The sequence below is a fragment of the Papio anubis genome, chromosome 17 (genome assembly GCF_008728515.1).
Source record: "Papio anubis isolate 15944 chromosome 17, Panubis1.0, whole genome shotgun sequence".
Taxonomy (NCBI): Eukaryota; Metazoa; Chordata; class Mammalia; order Primates; family Cercopithecidae; genus Papio; species Papio anubis.
In genome coordinates, this window is record NC_044992.1 from 44,848,818 (window position 1) to 44,870,955 (window position 22,138).

At 49.5% G+C, this 22,138-nt stretch overlaps 1 protein-coding gene and 1 long non-coding RNA gene across 3 annotated transcripts in view; one reads left to right on the forward strand and one right to left on the reverse strand.

The window, feature by feature from the left end:
- Positions 1-22,138, forward strand: part of LOC103878740 — a 52,028-nt gene that overhangs the window by 243 nt on the left and 29,647 nt on the right. The gene's annotated exons all lie outside the window — the stretch shown is intronic.
- Positions 13,015-22,138, reverse strand: part of SP2 (Sp2 transcription factor) — a 32,949-nt gene continuing 23,825 nt past the window's right edge. For both annotated transcript variants that reach the window (XM_003912659.5, XM_009190153.4), the window contains 4 exons: positions 18,702-19,014; positions 16,866-17,040; positions 16,419-16,612; positions 13,015-14,247 (listed from right to left, as the gene is read on the reverse strand). In XM_003912659.5, coding sequence (XP_003912708.1) covers positions 14,147-14,247; positions 16,419-16,612; positions 16,866-17,040; positions 18,702-19,014 — 783 coding nt within the window. In that variant the 3' untranslated portion in view covers positions 13,015-14,146. The remainder of the gene's footprint in view (positions 14,248-16,418; positions 16,613-16,865; positions 17,041-18,701; positions 19,015-22,138) is intronic.

Genomic DNA, 22,138 nt, shown 5'->3' on the forward strand with positions numbered 1-22,138 from the left:
AGCTCAGGCGGGGTGGAGGATGTGTCCCGGGGGCTTGAGAGGAGTAGTCAGTATTAAGTGGCTGGCCCATAGTAGGTGCCTGTAGGCGAGCTTAGGGCAGGAAGTACCCCTTGGGAAGGGAGACTAGTGGAATGGGAAAAGAAAAATGGAAAATGGAATTAGGGGCCAGACTCCGAGGCAACGTGATGGGGACACATAGAGAAAAGGGTAATCTGGTTGTGGGGAGGAATTAGGGCATGAGAGTGGGAGAGGTTGAAATGACTTGTGGACCATGCCCCGAGTGGGGAGGTGCAGTGGGGTTAGGAAGAGACGGTGAGGTGAGAAGGAAGATGGCTTTGGGAAGGTCCCAAAGGAAATTTGGTACCAAGGTATCCCAGACCAGAGTGGTTTTCCTCTTCTAGTTTTGTTTTTGTTTTGTTTTGTTTTGTTTGAGACGGAGACTAGCTCTGTCACTCAGTTTGGAGTGCAGTGGCGCGATCTCGGCTCACTGCAACTTCCACCTCCCGGGTTCAAGCAATTCTCTGCCTCAGCCTCCCGGGTAGCTGGGATTACAGGCGCCTGCCACCACGCCTGGCTAATTTTTGTATTTTTAGTAGAGACGGGGTTTCACCATGTTGGCCAGGCTAGTCTTAAACTCCTGATCTCAGGTGATCCACCCGCCTCGGCCTCCGAAAGTGCTGGGATTATAGGCGTGAGCCATCGTGCCCGCCACCTCTTCTAGTTTTAAACCCCCTCCCTCCAACCTCATTTATTTAAGCAAGGGTCAGAGTATTTTGCTCCCTTTGCTCATGGTTTCCCCTGCAACGGTGCACTGGAGTTCATAGGAGCCAGTGACCTGGTAGATGGCAAGGCTGCCAATGTCCCATCTCTCCAGGGCCTCCCCCATCTTTGTCAAGCTGCCCTTTTTCCACATTTTGCCCTTGCTAGGTAGTAGGAGTCTAGCCCCTAGGTCAATGCAAGTAATTGCCAAGTGAGAGTACACGGAGCAGGTGGCTGTGAATAGCCCTTCCAGGCTGTGGATGCAAGGCTGAAAAATGAGAAACCCACTCGTGCCCAGTCCAATTCTGACCTGGCTGGGGCAGCCTTGGGTCGAGACCTCTCTGTAGCCCTGCTTTCCACCAGCATCAGGAAGGGGAACTGCAAGAGCCATCTAGGCAGGCACCCAGGACTGTGCCAGGTAAGGGGAACTTCCTGGCCTGGCCAGGTGTCTGCATTACAGCTGAGCTTCATGAAGCCCTACATTAGATACCTGTCATCCTTTATGTGTACATAGCTTGAGCCAGATAGAATCTGGAAGACAATTTTGCTGCAACATAATAATACATGTCTCAAAACTTAATGATATTGGTCTATGGATTCTCCACTGGTTGAATTTTTTTGTGCTGCCGTCATTTTGCTCCATCAGCATAATTGAGAGGAAGCTGACTAGATTTACTTTCCTGTTGAAGTTATCTTTCTTTCTTTCTTTTTTTTTTGAGACACAGTCTTGCTGTGTTGCCCACGCTGGAGTGCAGTGGTGTGATCTTTGCTCACTGCAAGCTCTGTCTCCCAGGTTCAGGCCATTCTCCTGCCTCAGCCTCCCGAGTAGCTAGGACTACAGGCGCCTGCCACCACGCCCAGCTAATTTTTTGTATTTTTAGTAGAGACGCGGTTTCACCATGTTAGCCAGGATGGTCTCAATCTCCTGACCTCGTGATCCACCCGCCTCAGCCTCCCAAAGTACTGGGATTACAAGCGTGAGCCACCACGGCCAGACGAAGTTGTCTTTCTTTTTTTTTTGGGGACGGAGTCTCGCTCTGTCGCCCAGACTGGAGTGCAGTGGCCGGATCTCAGCTCACTGCAAGCTCCGCCTCCCGGGTTCACGCCATTCTCCTGCCTCAGCCTCCCTAGTAGCCGGGACTACTACAGGCGCCCGCCACCTCGCCCGGCTAGTTTTTTGTATTTTTTAGTAGAGACGGGGTTTCACCGGGTTAGCCAGGATGGTCTCGATCTCCTGACCTTGTGATTCGCCCGTCTTGGCCTCCCAAAGTGCTGGGATTACAGGCTTGAGCCACCGCGCCTGGCCGAAGTTGTCTTTCTATACAAGAACATTGCTGTACTCCCGCCCTCTTAAGCCCCTGCAGTTAAACCTGTGTAAGCAGAGTAATGAGTGCACTTCAACTCAGGATGGGTTTTGTTCATGGGTTTTTTTTTTTGTTGTTGTTGTTTGTTTGTTTGTTTTTTGAGACAGAGTCTCCCTCTGTCACTCAGCCTGGAGTGCAGTGGTGTGATCTCAGCTCATTGCAACCTTTGCCTCCCGGGTTCAAGCCATTCTCCTGCCTCAATCTCCCAAGTAGCTGGGATTACAGGCGTGTGCCACCACACCTGGCTAATTTTTTGTAATTTTAGTAGTACAGATGGGGTTTCGCCATGTTGGCCAGGCTGGTGTGGAACTCCTGACCTCAAGTGATCCACCTACCTTGTCCTCCCAAAGTGCTGGGATTACAGACGTGAGCCACCGTGCCCGGCCATGGGGTTTTTCTTCACACTCTTTTAGTACTCCTGGGCTGCCGCTACCCTGGACCTGGATTCTAGGACACCAAGACTAAGCTCATCCATGTACTTAAAAGCCAACAGCTCATTGTAGTGGAGGTAGATGTATATTTATGTATTAATTCAGTAGACATTTGCTAAAGACTTCCTTTGGACTGTGCACTGAACCAAGTCTGAGACTATTAAGATGAAGATGACAACCTGGGCTTGTAGTCTATAGGGGGAGGCAGATTTGTGAGCTTTAAGAGTTGTTGCGTATTTTTTTTTTTTTTTTTTTTTTTGAGACAGAGTCTCATCCTGTCGCCCAGGCTGGAGTGCAGTGCCACGATCTTGGCTTACTGCAACCTCTGCCTCCTGGGTTCAAGTGATTCTCCTGCCTCAGCCTCCCGAGATATTTTAACAGGTGTTTCTGTACAGTAAAGAGGAGCAAAAAGAAGAGGATCAAACAGTCAGGAAAGGCTTTGTAAAGGGAGTGGACATTTGATGTCTTAATAAGTAAGTTTTTGCTAGATGGGACAATGGAACAGGCGTCCCAGCAAGAGGGAACATTGTGAGTAAAGGCATGGTACACTCGGGGGAACCTGGAGACAGGTAATACTGCTGGAGCAAAGGTGATGATTAACAAGCTGAACAAGCAGGCAGGGCTACGTGCTCCTTGCTGAAGAGTCATCATGCAGGTGCTGAGGGCCAGGCTTTTAGACACAATGATTCTGATATTTTATCCTGTGATATTTTTTAGCCTATGAACCAGTGTCTAGTTCCTGCTTTTTAAAGACCAGATGGGGAGAAAAAAGTGCTAGATTCTGACAGCATCTCCTTCCCCTGGCCATTAGCAAAGAAGTGGCAGTTGATTGCTTTTTTGTATTTTTCCCTTTGTCTTAAAGATAATAAGTAGACTTGTGTTACGCTTTTCTACTTAGTTGGATTTGGTTTCTGGATCACAAAGCAGCCCCGCAGTGCACAACCAGAAGGGAAACAAGCCTACTAGCTGTTTTTGCTACTGATGCAACCACCAGCAGGGACTTTCTGAGTGGGAGAAAGGAATTATTTTACTGTTCCAGTCTTCTCTTGAGAAAGTCTTAAATGAATAGAAAATACATAGCAACATTCTTATTGTACAGAGAGGCACACTGGTTTCTCAGGATGAAACAAAAAAGTCTGCATGGCCGGGTGTGGTGGCTCACGCCTGTAACCCCAGCACTTTGGGAGGCCGAGGTAGGTGGATCACTTGAGGTCAGGAGTTTGAGACCAGGCTGGCCAACATGGTGAAACCGTGTCTGCACTAAAAATACAAAAATTAGCCAGGCGTGGTGGCGGGCACCTCTAATCTCAGCTACTCAGGAGGCTGAGGCACAAGGATGGCTTGAACCCGGGAGGCAGAGGTTGCAGTGAGCTGAGATCGTGCCACTGCACTCCAGCATGGTCAACAGAGCAAGACTCAGTCTCAAAAGAAAAAAAAATCTGCATGTGGGTTTGGGGACTGTGCCTTGCCTGTTTTCTTCTAATGCTTTTCCTTTTTTTTGAGATGGAGTATCACTCTGTTGCCCAGGCTGGAGTGCAGTGGTGCAACCTGGGCTCACTGCAACCTCCGCCTCCCGGGTTCAAGCAATTCTCCTTTCTCAGCCTCCTGAGTAGCTGGGATTACAGGCGGCCGCCACCACGCCTGGCTAATTTTTTGCATTTTTAGTAGAGACAGGGTTTCATCATGTTGGCCAGGCTGGTTTCGAACTCCTGGCCTCAAGTGATCCACCCTCCTTGGCCTCCCAAAGTGCTGGGATTATAGGCGTGAGCCACCATGCCCAGCCATGTTTACTTACTTTTTTTTTTCTGAGACGGAGTCTCCCTCTGTCGCCCAGGCTGGAGTGCAGTGGCCGGATCTCAGCTCACTGCAAGCTCCGCCTCCCGGGTTTACGCCATTCTCCTGCCTCAGCCTCACGAGTAGCTGGGACTACAGGCGCCCGCCACCTCGCCTGGCTAGTTTTTTGTATTTTTTTTAGTAAAGACGGGGTTTCACCGTGTTAGCCAGGATGGTCTCGATCTCCTGACCTCGTGATCCACCTGTCTCGGCCTCCCAAAGTCCTGGGATTACAGGCTTGAGCCACCGCACCTGGCCAATGTTTACTTTCTTAAACCACCTTTTTTTCTAATTATCTAACTAACTTATGTATTTCAGTTTTACTTTAGTGATTGGATTTGTGTTTTGGAACCTGGCTCTGGTGACCAAGTGGGTGATGAGCAAGGGAGGGTCAGGCTGGTGGCAGGGATAGGTTGGGAGAAGCTGCGGTGTTGTCCAAGTGGAAGGTGGGGGCAGGATCCTGATGCATGAGTATGGGATAGGGCTTATGAAAAGGAGGGATCCACTCACCAGGGCTGGCTTTAGGTGACACGGGTGGTGCTGTTCATTGAAGTGGGGCATGTTGGAGGAGGAGGTTTGGGGGAAAGGTGAATTCCTTAGCAACATTTTGAGTGTGAGGGTTGATGGGACACCCACATTTGGCCAGGTTGGATAATGGAGTCTGGAGCTTAGTGGGGAGATCAGGGCTGATGATACTGGTTTAGGTAGCATGAGCCTCGAGGTGGCACTTAGAGCCGTGAGGGAGGATGAGAATGTCTGAGAAGGAAAGAGGGCCTGGGAGAGTTAGGGAGGGTGGTAGGGAAAGGGAGAGTCAAGGAGGAGTGGTAATGATGCTGGTGAAATATAGCATCCAGCTTTCTTTTTACAATTTTTAATTTTTTTATTTTTTGAGATGGAGTTTTTTTCTTGTCACCTAGGCTGGAGTGCAGTGGCACGATCTCAGCCCACTGCAACTTCCACCTCCTAGGTTCAAGCAGTTCTTCTGTCCCAGCCTCCCGAGTAGCTGGGATTACAGGCACGCACCACCACACTTGGATAATTTTTGTATTTTTAGTAGAGATGGGGTTTCACCGTGTTGGCCAGGCTGGTCTCAAACTCCTGACCTCAGGTGATCCGCCTGCCTCAGCCTCCCAAACTGCTGAGATTACAGGTGTGTGCCACCTGCCTGGCCAGTGTCCAGCTTTCTAAGAGGTGAGAGGAAGAAGGCTGATAGCAGAGCAAGGGGTGTGCTGGAGGGCCTGAAGCTCAGGAATTCTTGGGCCCAGCCTTGGGGTGAACTCAGCTTGGGGCCCCAAGGGTAGCAACACCAGGACTTACAGAAGGGTGTGTGCTTGGTGCTCTGCCAGCAGATGCCTGAGCCCTGAGTAGATTTATCAGAGGCCCAAAGGTGGTGAGTACTCAGAGGCTTGGGGCAAGATCAGAGGAGGCTGAACCTTACCAGTGTCCTGCCCGTGGTGCTTGTGGCTAACCCCCTACACGATCCTTGCATGTGCTTATAGATGGCTTCCCAAATCCATTGTGTGTGGCTGGTATTCCCTGTTAAAATGGGAGCTCCTTGACGAGAGGGAACACATCTCTTAACTTTCTCTGGCTCCTTCTCACAATCCTAGCCCACAAGATGTGCTCAAAAAAATGCTAATCTGTAATGTTTATGCATAAACCACTTTTGTTAAGCTTTTCAGTATGATGGGTGTTAGGTATGGTGAGTGGGGCATGGAACTTTTTTGCACCTGGTGGGAGCAGGGCTGAGTGTGTGTTTTTGTTTTTTGTTTTTCTTTCTTTCTTTTTTTTTTTTTTTTTTTTTGAGACAGGGTCTTACTCTGTTTCCCAGGCTGGAATGCAGTGGCACACTCATAGCTCACTGCAGCCTTGACCTCCTGGGCTCAAGAGATCCTCCCACCTCAGCCTCCTAAGTACCTGCGACTGTAGGCACACACCACCATGCCTGGCTAATTTTTTTATTTTTGTAGAGGGGTCTCACTATGTTGCCCCTGGTCTCAAACCCCTGGGCTCAAGCAGTCCTCCTGCCTCAGCCTCCCAAAGTGCTGAGATTATAGGCATGAGCCGCTGTCCCCGTCCACGAGTGTGTTTGTTGACTGGAGGGATGTTGAGCTTCAAAGGCCAAGTGAATTAAATCAGTTTCAGTCCCCAGACTACCTGCCTTGGTAATTATGGTGTGGGCCACAGGCAGTAAGTGTGAGGAGGCCTGGTGGTGGGTTTTCAGGCAGCTCCAAAGGACATGGCCTAGCGGCTTCCTAGTTTCCTTTGAGAAATCCTGCTTGGTCCCTGCATTTGGCTTGCCCTGTGGTCAGTTCTCATTTTCTTTTGCCCAAGGTCCCTATGAACAGGTATTTGACCCTGTTCTCCAGGCCCTGAGTCACTACCATAGTCCACCATGGTTTGCTTCCTTTTTTTACCCACAGCCCTGTTCATTATTCCATCCTCCCAAGCTCACTTCCTGCCTCTTCTACTCCGTGAGGACCCCTTCACCTAGGAAACCCAATTGCCACCTGTCCTGAGATTACCGCAGTTCCTTCAGTGACTCACCCCAGCCCAAAGACCTTGGTTGAATTACAAGTGTTCTCTGTCCCAAGGCAGCATCTCATCCTGAGTTAGGTTCCTCGGCATCTGTGTTCTATCAGCCATGAGCCCCTGAGGGGTCTGGGGACCTAAGATGGTGCAAGTGGCAAGGGGCAGAATGGAGGTGGGGCCATAGCTGGCAAACTCTGCCTAGCAGGTGCCCACACCTCTCATAATCTCCAGAATTTCAGGGTTCTAGTCACCATAGTATATGCTGTCCACTCTGATTCTGATACTGCTTGGGTGATCTTGTTCCATTTGCTTCATTTTTTACATCTCTATTCCAGGTCTTCCATTCCATTCTATTTGTTAAAGTAATTTTAGACTTACGAAAAAGTTACCAATGTAGTTCAGAGATTTCCCATACACCCTTCACCTACCTTCCCCAAATATTAAGATCTTACTACCATAGCACAATTGTCTACATCAAGAAATTAACATTGGGCCAGGCGCGGTGGCTCAAGCCTGTAATCCCAGCACTTTGGGAGGCCGAGGCGGGTGGATCACAAGGTCAGGAGATCGAGACTATCCTGGCTAACATGGTGAAACCCCGTCTCTACTAAAAATACAAAAAATTAGCCGGGCACGGTGGCGGGCGCCTGTAGTCCCAGCTACTTGGGAGGCTGAGGCGGGAGAATGGCGTGAACCCAGGAGGCGGAGCTTGCAGTGAGCCGAGATCACGCCACTGCACTCCAGCCTGGGAGACACAGTGAGACTCCGTTTCAAAAAAAAAAAAAAAAAAAGAAAAGAAATTAACATTGGCACACCACTATTAATTAAACTACAGAGGCCGGGCATGGTGGCTCATGCCTGTCATCCCAACACTTTGGGAGGCCTAGGTGAGCAGATCCTTGAGCCCAAGAGTTTGAGACCAGCCTGGGCAACATAGGGAGACTCCAACTCTACCAAAAAAATAAAAAATAAAAAAGCAAACTTGGGCTGTTTTGAGTTTCACCCCTTTTTCTCCCACTCATGTCCTTTTTCTGTTCCAAGACCCCACCTTGCATTTAGCAGTCCTGTCCCCTTAGTCTCCCACCCGTAACAGTTCTCAGTCTTTCGGCTGCTTCGTCCAGGTCTCCCCAACTGAAGAACGGGTGTGGTATGGGGAAATGGGTCTGCTCACTTTGGAAATGATGTGGCAGCTTGTTTTTGGAGACAGGACAAGAGATAGGGTTGGTCTTGGGCAGGGTGAGTTTTCCTTAGGGCAGTGTGCACTAGGAAACTTCTGCCATATTCCCTTTTGCCTGGGGTAAAGGACGATGCTGCTAAGAAGTTGTATCTGTGTGCGTGACCACAGCCCACTTTCTTACCATGAGCTGGGGAGCCCAGGGTGTCCCCCCGAGGACTCCCAGTTATTACAGTTCTATTAAACTTTGGGCCTGTCTCCCTAAAAGCTCCCTGGCATGGGGTGGGTGGCCCTGCTGTGCTGAGTAAGACCACCTGCCTGTGGGAGGACAGTGTAGAAGACACACGCCTCATGGGACCCTGGTGTGGGCATTGCTGTAGGGGGTGGATCTAGCCCCCTCTGACTCTGCAGAGGGGTCTGTGTCCAGTCGACATCATGGCCGAGCTCTTCTAGGACTGGAAATTAGGAAGAGACTGAGACAATGTCAAGATTAATGACTGGGGACCGGGCCCTCTTACTGTACTGCAGGACAGCAGTGGACCTAAGGTAGAGCTGACCCCAAACTCAGGGGTGTACATCACACAACTGCAGTCTGCAGAGCTGTCACAGGCATCACCTGAAAAGCCCAGGCTGATGACACAATGGATGCTCCACTACTTCTCCTGGGGGTCTGCGGCCTGTTCTTTCACTAACACATTCTTGCTGACACTGCCACCATGAAAAGCTGTTTGCCTGCCCACTGGAGGGGTCAGTGCTGGTCTAAGTTCCTCTAGGAAGAAAGGTCAGTGTGTTGGGGGCCTGGTGCAGGAGAGGAACTGAGAACCCTGTTCACCCCTTATAGGCAAAGAAAGCAGCAGAAGCAACAGGCACTTGAGCCTTTGGACACTGAGGCCAGTGGTCTAACCCCTAGGGGCTGTCCCACTTGCTTTGGACAGTTGCCTCCTTCCACTTTGATAATCTCTTGGGCAGTAGGTTAAACTGTTTGGGGAGCTGGGCGCAGTGGCTCACGCCTGTAATCCCAGCACTTCGGGAGGCCGAGGCAGGCGCGTCACCTGAGGTCAGGAGTTCAAGAGCAGCCTGGCCAACATAGTGAAACCTCGTCTCTACTAAAAATACAAAAAATGAGGCTGGGGATGGTGGCTCACGCCTATAATCCTAGCACTTTGGAGGCCGAGGTGGGCAGATCACTTGAGGTCAGGAGTTTGAAACCAGCCTGGTGAACATGGTGAAACCTTGTCTCTATTTAAAAAAAAAAAAAAAAGCTGGGCATGGTGGTGGACACCTGTAATCCCAGCTACTTGGGAGGCTGGGAACAGGAAAATTACATGAACCCAGGAGGCAGAGGTTGCAGTGAGCTGAGATCGCGCCATCACACTCCAGCCTGGGTAACAGAGCAAGACCCTGTCTCAAAACAAACAAACAAAAAACGTTTTGGCCATTGTGATCCTGTAATTTGGGGAAGGGAAGACTGAGAGGTAGGAGGTTGTCGGGGTAGAGAGGATGTCACTGGCCAGGGAAGAGGGGATGGATGATGCAGAAGTCAAAAACTGGTAGCTTGAGGGCTGAAACTGGTCCTGCTGTATTTTTAAACAATCGAGCCAACATTGGAAGATCAGATTCCACCCCAAACTCCACATCTCTGGCTTCTCTTACAAAAATCACAAGAGTTGGCATTCTCACACAGCACCAACTGGCCGAAGCAGAGTAGGGGCACCCCCTGTAGTGGGGGGTGGATGTCCCAGTTTTGCAGTCACACACTCCAACATTCTCCCTAAGCAGAGGGTCACTGACATTGACCACAGTACTTGCTTTGTTTTCCTTATGGTTGAAAACAGTTTCCCTCCTGGTCCCTGAGGTACTGGGGTTGCAGTGGGCCTGTGTTTAATTAAGGTACATGCAGGAGTCTATTTTGAAGCTGAAGAGGAAGAGGGGGGTTGAATAGCAGTAGGGCTTGAGGTGAAGCCCAGGAAGAAGAGAGAATAGCAGTGGGGCTTGAGGTGAAGCCCAGGAAGAAGACAGAATAGCCGTGGGGATTAAGGTGAAGCCCATGCTGACTAGGAGGGCTCTGAAACACAGGTGGAGGGAGGAAGGCGAGGGGTCCCAGACCACTGCTCAGGAAGGTTCTAGTGATGAAGGAGCCAAGATCAGACCAGGTCTTAGGAGGCAGAGAAGATGCCTTCATTTTTATTCAGAATTGAAATAACCAACAGCTTAACTTCTTTGGCCCAATTTCTGGGTGTGGGAACTTTAAGGGGCAACCTTAAAGGGGTCTCAGGTTTGGGCAGTGGTTCTCAAATGGAGAACCCGAACACCTCATTCTCTGCACTCAGACCAGGACAGCTTGCATCCATTCGCTTAGGGCTCCTACACACCCACCCTGGGCTTGGGGCTAGGTCTGAACCCTTCTCTTGCTCCATCCCGTCTTCCTCAAAATATGTCATGTGTGGCGGGCTGTAACTTCAGCACTGTCATCAGACAAGCATGGGGCCTCAAAAGGGTACTGGAAAGATTATTATTTTCTTTCTTTTTTTTTTTTTGAGACAGAGTCTTGCTCTGTCACCCAGGCTGAAGTGCAGTGGCACAATCTCGGCTCACTGCAACCTCTCCCTCCTGAGTTCAAGCAATTCTTCTGCCTGCCTCAGCCTCCCGAGTAGCTGGGACTACAGGCATGCGCCACCATGCCTGGCTAATTATTATATTTTTTAGTAGAGACAGGGTTTTGCTATGTTGGCCAGGCTGGTTTTGAACTCCTGACCTCAAGTGATCCACCTGCCTCGGCCTCCCAAAGTGCTGGGATTACAGGCATGAGCCACCGTGCCCGGCCAGAAAGATGATTGTGAAAATGGACTGGGTGGTTTGAAGGAAGGGCAAGGATGACCCATTTGCTGGTTTGGTTAAAGGAAAAAGAAATGAAGTATATATAATATCTGAATTTGCCTTTGGGAGGGAAGTCCTGCCCAGTCCCCCTTTCTTCCAGGCATGGAATCCTGGTCTCTGGGATAATGAGCGCAATGTCAAGTCTCAGCTGGACAGACAGGAGGGGCATGAGGGATAGGCTTTGGTGGACATGACGCTGGGGATGGTAGAGGACAGAGAAGGAACCACACATGAGGGACCCCCACCCTTGAGCTGCACCCAGATTTTCATCAGGGGCCCATCAGGATCAGGTGTCTGTGGGAGCCTCTTGCCCAGAGTGAGCTTAGACCACATCACACCTTCAACAGTTCCCCTGCAACTCTCAAATAATGGATAGGTTAAAGCCTGAGGAGGGTTAATTTGCCCACAAGTCTTTCTGTGCTTTCCTCGTGCCATCACTCAGCTAGGCAGAATACATTCTCTCGCTTTTAACTCAGCCATCCCAAAGGAGGCAGAGATGATCAGACATAACTTTTGAACCCCCATCTCACTGGAGAAGGCAAATCCTACAAGGGACATGCTCGTCCTGCCCAGCTGGGGGCTGGCATCTTCATTTCCAAATGATGCTGGGAAGTCAGGTCAGTTTCTGTACTGGAAGCATAAAGCACATGGCTTGGAATCAGCTCCCAGGAAAGGATCATTCTTTGTGCCTGAGAGCAAAGCCAAGGGAAACATGTGGCAGAAAGAGATCACTTTGTTAATATTCCCCTTCTCTCCACCAATCCCCTTATTCAGAACACAGCAAGGCAGTTTTCTAGTCATCCAGTCCACCCATGAGGAATAAATACACCTCATGCCAGTGCAGTGATGAGATGCAGGGCTGAGGGGCTGAGGAAGACGCTTCTGTGTCAAGGTAGATTCCGCTGGTGGTCTAGTATTGCCCAAATGGCTTCAGTAGGGATAGGAAAGGCCCCCTGCTTGTTAACAAAGAAGAGGTGAAGGGCAGAGAACCTGGATCTATCTGAGATCCGTGCGCTTTTTACTTTTTCAGCCGTTTGAGGGTTGACTGGCTCTGAGGAAAAGCTGTTTGCTGGCAGACACAGGTGGCTGGTGACAAAGGGAACAGAGCAGGGGAATGGATAGCTCAAAACGAGCCTCACCACTCCTGAACAGAACAGCAATCCCAGCTGTGTCCTTCGAGGGTGAGTGAAAGCACATGCTGTCCTCTACATGCTTGAGGCGGACTTGCCTGTCTCTTCAGGCCGGATGCTCTTCGGGGCCCTGTGGGGCTTCAACACATGTACTGAGCTAGCTCCAATCTTTATCTGCACAACATCGCAACCCCTGAGTTCCTATTAGCTGTGCAAAACAAAGCAAAACAGATCCCCACCAAAATTTCAGATTTGCAGCATCTGCTAAAACCAAAAGGCACAATCAACTTGTCGTCCTCTCTGGGTTACTGGGCAGGGGATATAGAAGGAACCAGAATCTGTGGCCAGAGTCCTCTCTCGGGTAGAGCTGGGCTCCAGGCCCCTCTAGCTGTCAGGCCCTCCCAGGAACCTGCCTGGCCCTTCACTTTGGGAAGGGACCTTGGCCCTTGGGGAAATGCATTTTTGCCAGACTGTAGCCTTTTGGAGGGGACTGAGCCAAGGCCCCATTGGCTCTCCTCTCTAAGCCTCTTGCTAATGGGCTCTGAGGCCAATGCCTTCCTTCAGGGGCTGGGGAGGTGGGTGGAGGAGTTAACTTGCTGGCTGAGGTCACTGCTGTGACTTGGCTCTTTGTATCTGATTTGTGTACAGGCAAAACTGGCTTACAGAAGAAAAAGGCAGGAAAACCTGCACTGGGCCCTGGCCCTTGGAGGTGCTCTGGGGGCTCGTGCCAGTGTCGTGAGGTACATGTGGCTGCGGCCCCTTTTGGGCATGTGGCCTGGGTTTGCTGAGGGTCAGGAGGGTAAGGTCCTACCTTGATCCCAGTGTGGATCGCTCTGAGAGACCACAGCTCCCTCCTCTGGAGTCTCCTCTCCGAGCTCTCCAAGGGAAAAGACAAAGGAAGCCGAACTGCCAAGTTGAAGATTTTGCCTCAGGCAACTAAATTTATTAGCAAGAAAAAATTTTTGTCAGCCCAGCGCTGACCAACAAAGTACGTTAATAAAGGATAACAAATCTGTCACTTAATTCATAAAACATACCTCAAGCAGTTACAACTAAAAATAAAGTTGGATTTTTGTTTAATTTAAAAGCCTCAAAAATAACAAGCAATATGTTTTTAAACATGTAGTAGACACAATTGTCTATTATACAATATACACTGTACACAAGTAGAGCTTGGGCCGGGCAGGGGTGAGGTGAAGGGAGGGAAGAGGTGCAGGATGGGCAGGTGCTGTTATCTGAATCCAGATTTGAGTTTAAATGCTGTGTCATTTAGAAAAGGGAATTGCTAGAGTGAGAAAAAAATTCATATGCTCATCATTGCCCCCAACCCTCAACTGAAAGCAGGCATTGGGGAGGTGAATAACAAGGAAAGGAAGAAGGGAGAAATTAAATAAAACTTCTTTAACGCACACACAGTACACAGTGTTCATCATCTGAAGTAGAGAGTATAAGGCAACGTTCTCCATAGAAAAAGAGGGGGATCAGGAGGAGTCGGTGGGTGTCTTTACTTTTTAAACAGAGCTGGAATGTGCTGGAGGAGAGGTTGTGGCGGGGCTGGGCACATGGAGTGGAGGTGGCCCCGAGTCTCTCCAGAGGTGGGTGCCAAGCCCCAGGGCGTCCACAGTGGCCAGCAGGGCCAGGGAGGTGCAGGAGAGTGGGCATGGCACGATGCGACTCCGGCAGTGTTGGGAGCGGGGATTGGGGTGGGGGGTGGGGGCTCACTTTGCTCCTCGACGGAGTGAAATGCATGTTTTTCCTTTGGAAATAAGGGTTCCCACGCGTCCTGGTTTAGAACGTCTCATTGGGCACGGCCAGTGTCCACAGTCTGGGCAGGCCGGGAGCTCATGGTGAGGGGAAGGGCCAAGGCGGAGCCAAGGGGCTTCAGAAGGAGGACAGGGAGCAGAGCCCCTTCCTGTGGGGACAGTTGCAGAACAGGAGTGGGGCTGAGGGCAGGCCCAAGGCAGCCACAGGGCTCCTTTCCACCAGGGGCCCAGGGAGGACACAGGCGGGGGATTGCATCTTCAGGGCCTCCCGCCGCAGTTGGCCTTACAAGTTCTTCGTGACCAGGTGGGTCTTGTAATGCTTGGTGAGGTGGTCACTCCTCATGAAGCGCTTCTGACACTGGGCGCACTCGAAGCGTTTGTCCCCTGGGAAGAGGAGATGCCCATCACCCACATACCCTGGGCACAGACCCTGTCTCTGCCCAAAAAGGTGGGGTGTGTGTGAGGGGCACCCAAACAAGCTGACGTAGCCTTGTCACCACATTCTGCCCACCTCCTGCTCTCACATTTGCTCCCTGGTGCCTACTCATCTAAATCTTTTTTTTTTTTTTTTTTTGAGATGGAGTCTCACTCTGTTGGCCAGGCTGGCGTGCAGTGGTACAATCTCCGTTCACTGCAACCTCCACCTCCCAGGTCAAGCAATTCTCCTGCCTCAGCCTCTCAAGTAGTTGGGACTACAGATACCCGCCACTGCGCCCAGCTAATTTTTGTATTTTTGTAGAGATAGGGTTTCACCATGTTGGCCAGGCTGGTCCTGAACTCCTGACCTCAAGTGATCCGCCCACCTTGGCCTCCCAAAGTGCTGGGATTATAGGCATGAGCCACCACGCTTGGCCCCCTCTCATCTAAATCTTACTATCAATTCTCATTTATCTCTGCCCCCATTTGACCTCTGCAGTCTATTTTGTTCCCATTCCTTGTCCCTGGAGCCCCTGCACCTAAGAGTCTTCCGTGCAGGGTTGTCCGCCTGCTTTCTTCTTTTGTCTCTCTGACTTTGAACCTGGATCAGCATCCTCCCCATCGCAGGAAAATCCCGCTCCACCCTGACCCTGCCAGCCCTGAGCACTCACTTAGTTGGAACCATGTTGACCCCAACTGCTTTCCTGTGGAGTGCTGGCTCCTCTGCCTTTTGGGGAGTAGGACCTGTCTCACCACACTGGCCGGGAGCTGGAGCTCTGGGTCAAGCTTCCCTCAGCCCTCTAGCTGCAGGACAGGTGTCTGCTCACTGCAGGCATTCACTATAGCAGTGTTTGCCAAAGTGTGTGTGTGGACCACTGTGGATACCCAGGACAATTTCAGGTGGCAGATGTATGAACTTTTTTTTTTTAAGAGATGGGCTCTCGCTATATTGCCCTGGCTGATCAAACTCCTGGGCTCAAGTGATCACCTGCCTCAGCCTCCTAAAGTGCTGGGATTACAGGTGTGAGCCACTGTGCCCAGCCTGGATCAATATTTTTAATAGTTTTGCATTGATTTGCTAGTACCTAAAACTATAACTGTGATATCTCACTTTGGGAGGTAGAAGAGGATCAGCTGAGCCCAGGAGTTTGAGACCAGCCTGGGCAACACAGTAAGACCCTGTCTCTACAAAAATTTTAAAATTAGCCAGGTGTGGTGGTGCACGCCTGTAGTCCTAGCTACTCAGGAGGTTGAGGTGGGAGAATTGCTTGAGCCCAGGAGTTCAAGACTGCAGTGAGCCAAGATTGTGCCACTGCACTCCAGCCTGGGTGACAGAGTGAGACCCTGTCTCAAAAAAAAAAAAAAAAAGAAAGAAAAAAAGCTGTGGCAGGGCCTGGGTTTGAACCTGGCTGCACCAGTCACTAGCTGTGTGACTGGGCCACTTCTCCATGCCTCAGTAAAATAGGCATCAACAGGCTGGCGCAATGGCTCATGTGTGTATTCCTAGCACTTTGGGAAGCCAAGGTGGGTGGATCACCTGAGGTCAGGGGTTCGAGACCAGCCTGGACAACATCGTGAAACCCCGTCTCTACTGAAAATACAAAAATTAGCTGGGCATGGTGGTGGGTGCCTGTAGTCCCAGCTACTTGAGAAGCTGAGGCAGGAGAATTGCTTGAACCTGGGGGGCGGAGGCTGCAGTGAGCCAAGATCATATCACTTCACTCCAGCCTGGGCAAAAGAATGAAACTCCATCTCAAAAAAAAAAAAAGGCATAAACATAAACAAAGTATCCTCCCATAAAGTCCTTACCAGGATCAACTGAGGTAATCAGTGAAGTGCTTAGTACTGTGCCTGGCACACCATGTCAGTGTTTGTTAAATAACTATGCTGACATGGCAAAAGTCATCAGGTTGTGTCATGCAACGACAACTATTCCTTTCCCATTACTTGGAGAAACAACAGTGATAACGGAATGGCTTGAAAATAATTTCCTATGTCGTCCCTGGACAGTCTGTAGCTCTTGCTCAGTGTGGCAGTTCCAGGAGTGTCAATGTTGCTAAAGCCGGTAGAGTGGGGGTGGAAGGACAGGCAGGAAGTTGACCTGTGTGGTTGGAGGGTCCCGAAGGCAGGGGGCTGACCTGTGTGGGTGCGAGCGTGTCGCTGGAGCTCGTCACTCCGTGTGAACCTCTTCCCACAGAAGAACCAGTTGCAGACAAAGGGCCGCTCGCCAGTGTGCAGGCGCACGTGGGCACGCAGCAAGGACGTCTTACGGAACGTCTTGCCACAGTCGGGGATGTGGCACACGTGCTTCTTCTTGCCCTGCTCTCCAGACCTGAGAATTGGGGTGAGGGTAGAGTGGACGGAATAGGAAGAGGAGAGAAAAAAGGTAGAGGATGGGGCAGGAACAGGATGCAGTGAGGATGTAGGGTCAGGTCAGAGAGCACAAGGAGGCAAGGGGCAAAGTGGCACAGAGCTGCCAGCTCCTCCCTGCCTGATCTGTGCCAGTTGCAGCTCTGGACAACTGTTCAGGAGGAGCTTGGGGAACACAGGCCAGCCTTGTGGCTTGGCCCCTCTCCTTGAATTACCTCTTCTCCCCATCCTTGCAGTTGGGACATGTGCAGGCCATGCGGCGCCGCTTCTCCCCAGGCTGCGTCTCTCCGGCCAGGGCTTGTTCCATTTGCAGCTGGATCTGGGTGGGACTCAGCCCACTGATGGTCAGGTTGTTCCCAGAAACATTCTGCACTGTCAGCTGCTGCTGCCCTGTGGGGACAAAGAGGGCAGAGTTCAGGGCGAGGAAGCCTGAAACCTCGAGTCAACCCTTCTGCCCTTCTGCGCATGACAAAGATGACAATCATAGCAGCTATTTTTGAGAGCCTGCTATACGGTGGATACCGTTTTAGGGACCTTGTATATATTCACTCATTTAATCTTTATGACCCTATAGAATAGGTACTATCAGCACTTTACAGATGAAGAAACTGAGGCTCAATAACAGCAAGATCACACAGCTAGTAAGTGGTAGAACACAGATCTGAACCCAGGAAGCCCATTTCAAAGTCGGTGCCCTGAACCACTGTACTATGTAGGCAGAATTTGCTTCAAAATATTGCCCACATGATTTCAGCTGGGAAGGGACTTGTCTTAAGACATTTCTTCCTGAATCTCCTCCAACCTTAGGCCCTTGTGAGATACCAACTCTGCTTTTAGGAAAGTCTCCAGGAATTTCTGTTAAAAAGACAGAGGTCACAGGCTAGGTACAGTGGCTCATACCTGTAATCTCAGCACTCTGGCAGGCAGGACAATTGCTTGGGCCCAGGAGTTCAAGACCAGCCTGGGCAACATAGGGAGACCCCCACCTGTACAAAAAACTAAAAAATTGGCTGGGCATGGTGCTACATGCCTGTATTCCCAGCTACTCAGGAAGCAGAAGTAGGAGGACTGCTTGAGCCCAGGAGGCTGAGGCTGCACTGAGCCATGATCTTGCCACTGCACTTCAGCAAGGATGATAGAGCGAGGCCTTGAGGCCATGTCTTTAAAAAAAAACCACACACACACACACACAAAAGAGGACACAGTTCTATGGGCTTTGGGAAAAATCAGATGCTCTAGGATGCCTTATCCTCTTGGGGGTTACCTCAAGAGGGAAAAGCAAATGTGTTAAAGTGCTAAAAATTCATTAAGGATGGGCTGGGTATGGTGGCTCGCGCCTGTAATCCCAGCACTTTGGGTGGCTGAAGTGGATGGATCACAAGGTCAGGAGTTCAAGACCAGCCTGGCCAAGATGGTGAAACCCCGTCTCTACTAAGAATACAAAAATTAGTGGGGCATGGTGGTGGGCGCCTATAATCCCAGCTACTCGGGAGGCTGAGGCACAGATCGCGCCACTGCACTCCAGCCTGGGCAACGGAGCGAGACTCCGTCTCAAAAAAAAAAAAAAAAAAAAAAAATCATTAAGGATGAAGAGAAATTCAGAGAGCTCCCCCTACATAAGGAGCCATTTTTGCTAGGTTGCTCCAATTTTTCCTCTGGTTATTTGCAAGGCTGGTTTCACAGCATAAATCTCACCACTGAACTGAAGTGCAGCACAAACTGTTCCGACTGCCAGGGCCTCCCTTTTCTTCCAACCTTAACTCAAAGCTTTCTCCTCCAAGAAGCCGTTTTTGCGTTTGGATGTTAGTTGGAAAGTTTTCCGAGTACATCTGTCTTCTCTATTTTCAGCTGTCAGATGGGGACATGTGCCTTAAACTATCTCTGAGTGCTATCGTAAGGACTAGGTGAGAAGCTGCAGGTGGACGTACCCTTAAGCTATGATGGACAGCATCCTCACTATTGTTACTGGAAATCCCGGGGCCAGCCCATAGTTTCCACCTGCTAGGAGCAGGTACCACTGCCAACACCCTGGCCACAGGGGCCATCCTCACCGCCTGTGTTGGTGATAGTGACAGGCACGCCCTGGACCTGGACACCATTGATGTTGATGGTCTGCATTGCCTGGGCAGCTGCCGCCAACTGGGCTGCATTCAGGCTGATGATGCTCCCGGCGGGGGCAATCTTTGGCAGGGGACGCTCTTTTCGGAGAATTGCAGCTGAGTGCTTTTTGCTGGTCCCACTCAGATGGGGAGCACGGGATGCAGGGCTGCTACAGGTGGTGTTAGAGGTGGCTGCAGCTGTTGCTGGGGGGCTGTCCTGGACAAGGACTGTCTGCACCTCACCGGAAGGCGTGCGGATGTAGACCTGGGAGGGGCCAGAGGAAAAAAAGTCAGTGACCGGAAAAGACTGGGTTCCTGGGGCTTTCAAATGTCCCTGCCCAAGTGAGAACTGGGGGCGCCTGACAGCTAAAAGTCTCTTCAATTCACCCAAACCTACATTTATACACAGCTAATGCTCAACAAAGGGCTGCTGGCATCTTATACTATGCTGGCGAATGTTGACTATTGATTTGAAATCAAACGTTGAATTTACTTAGCATGGAAAAAGATAATTGCCAAGAATCAGAATTGGAGATTTAGAAGGCAGTGCACTGTGAATGACCATCAACCAAATGACACAGGTTCACTTTAGTTTTTAAGAGCCACATATTACAGCCCACGAATTCCAGGTTATAGTGAGCTATGATCCCTCTACTGCACTTAGCTTGGGTGACAGAGCAAGATGCTGTCTCAAAAAAAAAAAGTTTCTGGTCTTTGTAATCAGAAGAAGAAGAAGAAAAAAGAGCTACATATTAATGAAAAACAACTTTTCTCCAATTCAGATTGGAGAAAAATAAAATATGCTCATTGTTGGTGAAAGAGCAGAAAACAGGCACTTACTCGTATATTAGGCGTGGAAGTATGATGTGGGCTAACCTTGCTGGAAGGAAATTTGGGAATATGTATCAAAAACCTTAAAAATATGCATGTTAGAGGCTGAGTGGGACAAGGAGGGCATTTGTAGCGGGGAGGAGGGTGTCCGTGGTGGGTAGGGAATGGCGGTGGCAGGCTAAGGAGGGTGTCCCTATGGGAAAGCTAATGACTGTGGGAGACTGGCTGCATACCTAGGACTTATCCAGAAAGGAAGTATGTTAAGGATAAAAGGAGTGAGGGCTCTCACTGTCACAGAAGGGAGTTATGGAAAGGGAGAAGGCTAGACGGAAGGCTGTGGTGCTAGATGGGAATTAGAGACATTGGTGGAAACTCATGGGTTTCAATATATACAGACAAAGAAATACAGATTCAAATGTGTTTATATGTGTATGTGTATATATTTGTGTGTGTCCTTATATAAGTTTATCTACATCTATCCATGTAGGCATTGCTTCGGTACGTCTGTTTATATATACTTCCTAGCTGTGTCCGTTGAGAAGGGCTAGGACCAGCCATGCCCAGTAGCAATGAGCTTACCTAGCACCCAGGCCTTAGCTTGTAACTCACATGCTCCACTTAAAGGAACCCAGGCTCCTTGGAGAAATAGCTGATTCCAGGGTTGGGGCAGGGAAGGTACAAGAAAAGCTTGGAACACTTGTACTAGAAAGTAAAGGAATGCTTACAGAATGGTGGGGACTTGAAAAGATACAAGCCAGCTTAAAGGGGAACCCACTGGCCAAATCTAGGTCAATGAAAACATCGAAATAATCTTTACGGATTATAACCCAGTGAATAAAACAGGAATCTGGCCAGGTGCGGTAGCTCATGCCTATAATCCCAGCACTGTGGGAGGCAGAGGCAGGCAGATCACTTGAGGTCAGTGGTTTGATACCAGCCTGGTCAACTTGGTGAAACCTTGTCTCTACTGAAAATGCAAAAAAAAAAAAATTAGGTGGGAGTGATGGCGCACGCCTGTAATTCCAGCTACTGGGGAGGCTGAGGCAAGAGAAGTGCTTGAACCCGGGAGATGGAGGTTGCAGTGAGTTGAGATTGTGCCACTGCACTCCAGCCTGGGTGACAGAGTGAGACTCCATCTCAAAACACAAAAAAAGCAGCAATCTGTGAGTCCATAATGACGTAAATAAATAAATGAGGAGGAAGAGGATGACAGAATTAAAAGAGGCTATCACATCCTTCAATGAGAGAAACCAGGAATCTGAGAAGAAATGGTTGACCCTAAGGCTGAGGTTGGGAAAATGTAAGGAATGAAGTTCAGAGACATGCTACAACAGGATGAACCTTGAAACATTATGCTAAGTGAAAGAAGCCAGTCACCAGACACATGCTACAACATGGATGAACCTTGAAAACATTACAAATAGACTAGTAGTTGCCAGGGGCTGCTGCAGGAGGAGGAAATAAATGGGGAGTGATGGCTAAAGGGAGTTTATTTTTGGGGTGATGAAAATGTTCTAAAATTATATAGAGGTAATGGCTGCACAACTCTGTGAATATACTAAAAATCACTGAATTGTATACTTTAAAAGGGTGAGTTTCATAGTATGTGAATGTCTCAATAAAGCTGATTTTATTAAAAAAAAAAAAAAAAGAATGAGAGCCTGTTAAAGGGATACAAGAGCCGACCTGAAGGCCGGGTGTGGTGGCTCACGCCTGTAATCCCAGCACTTTGTGAGGCTGAGGTGGGCGGATCACGAGGTCACCATCCTGGCTAACATGGTGAAACCGTGTCTCTACTAAAAATACAAAAAATCATCTGGGCGTGGTGGCACTCGCCTGTAGTCTCAGCTACTCGAGAGGCTGAAGCAGGAGAATTGCTTGAACCCAGGAGGCAGAAGTTTCAGTGAGCTGAGATGGCGCCACTGCACTCCAGCCTGGATGACAGAGCAAGACTCAAAAAAATAAAATAAAATAAAATAAAAAGAATGAGGAAGTGTTTCAGATCAAAAGAGGCTAAGGAGACAACTAAACGTAATGTGTAATACTGGATCAGATCCTTTTGCCACAAAGGAATTAGTGGGGCAAGTGGTGAAAACAGAGTGGGGTCTTGGAATTAGTAGTGTGTTTCATTGCTAATTTTCTGGGTTTGACAATTGTATTGTGGTAATGTAGAATGTCCTTGTGTGTAGGAATTAAAGCACTCAGAAGTGACAATCATGGTGGCATGGAGGATCATGGTGGCAATTTACACTCAAATGAGTCAAAAGGAAAAAAGTTCTTTGTAAAAAAAAATCCTGCTGTGATTTTGATTGGGGTTATTTTTAATTCCTGGATTATTTATGACTGTGCTTCTTCTCACTGAAACACTAATAAACATCTCATCTCTTAAATTTTTTTTTTTTTTTTAATAGAGACAGGGTCTCTGTCACCCAGGCTAAAATGCAGTGGAATGATCATAGTTCACTGCAGCCTCAAACCCATGGGTTCAAGTGATCCTCCCACCTCAGCCTCCCGAATAGCTGGGATTACAGATGTGCACCACCACGCCTCACTAATTT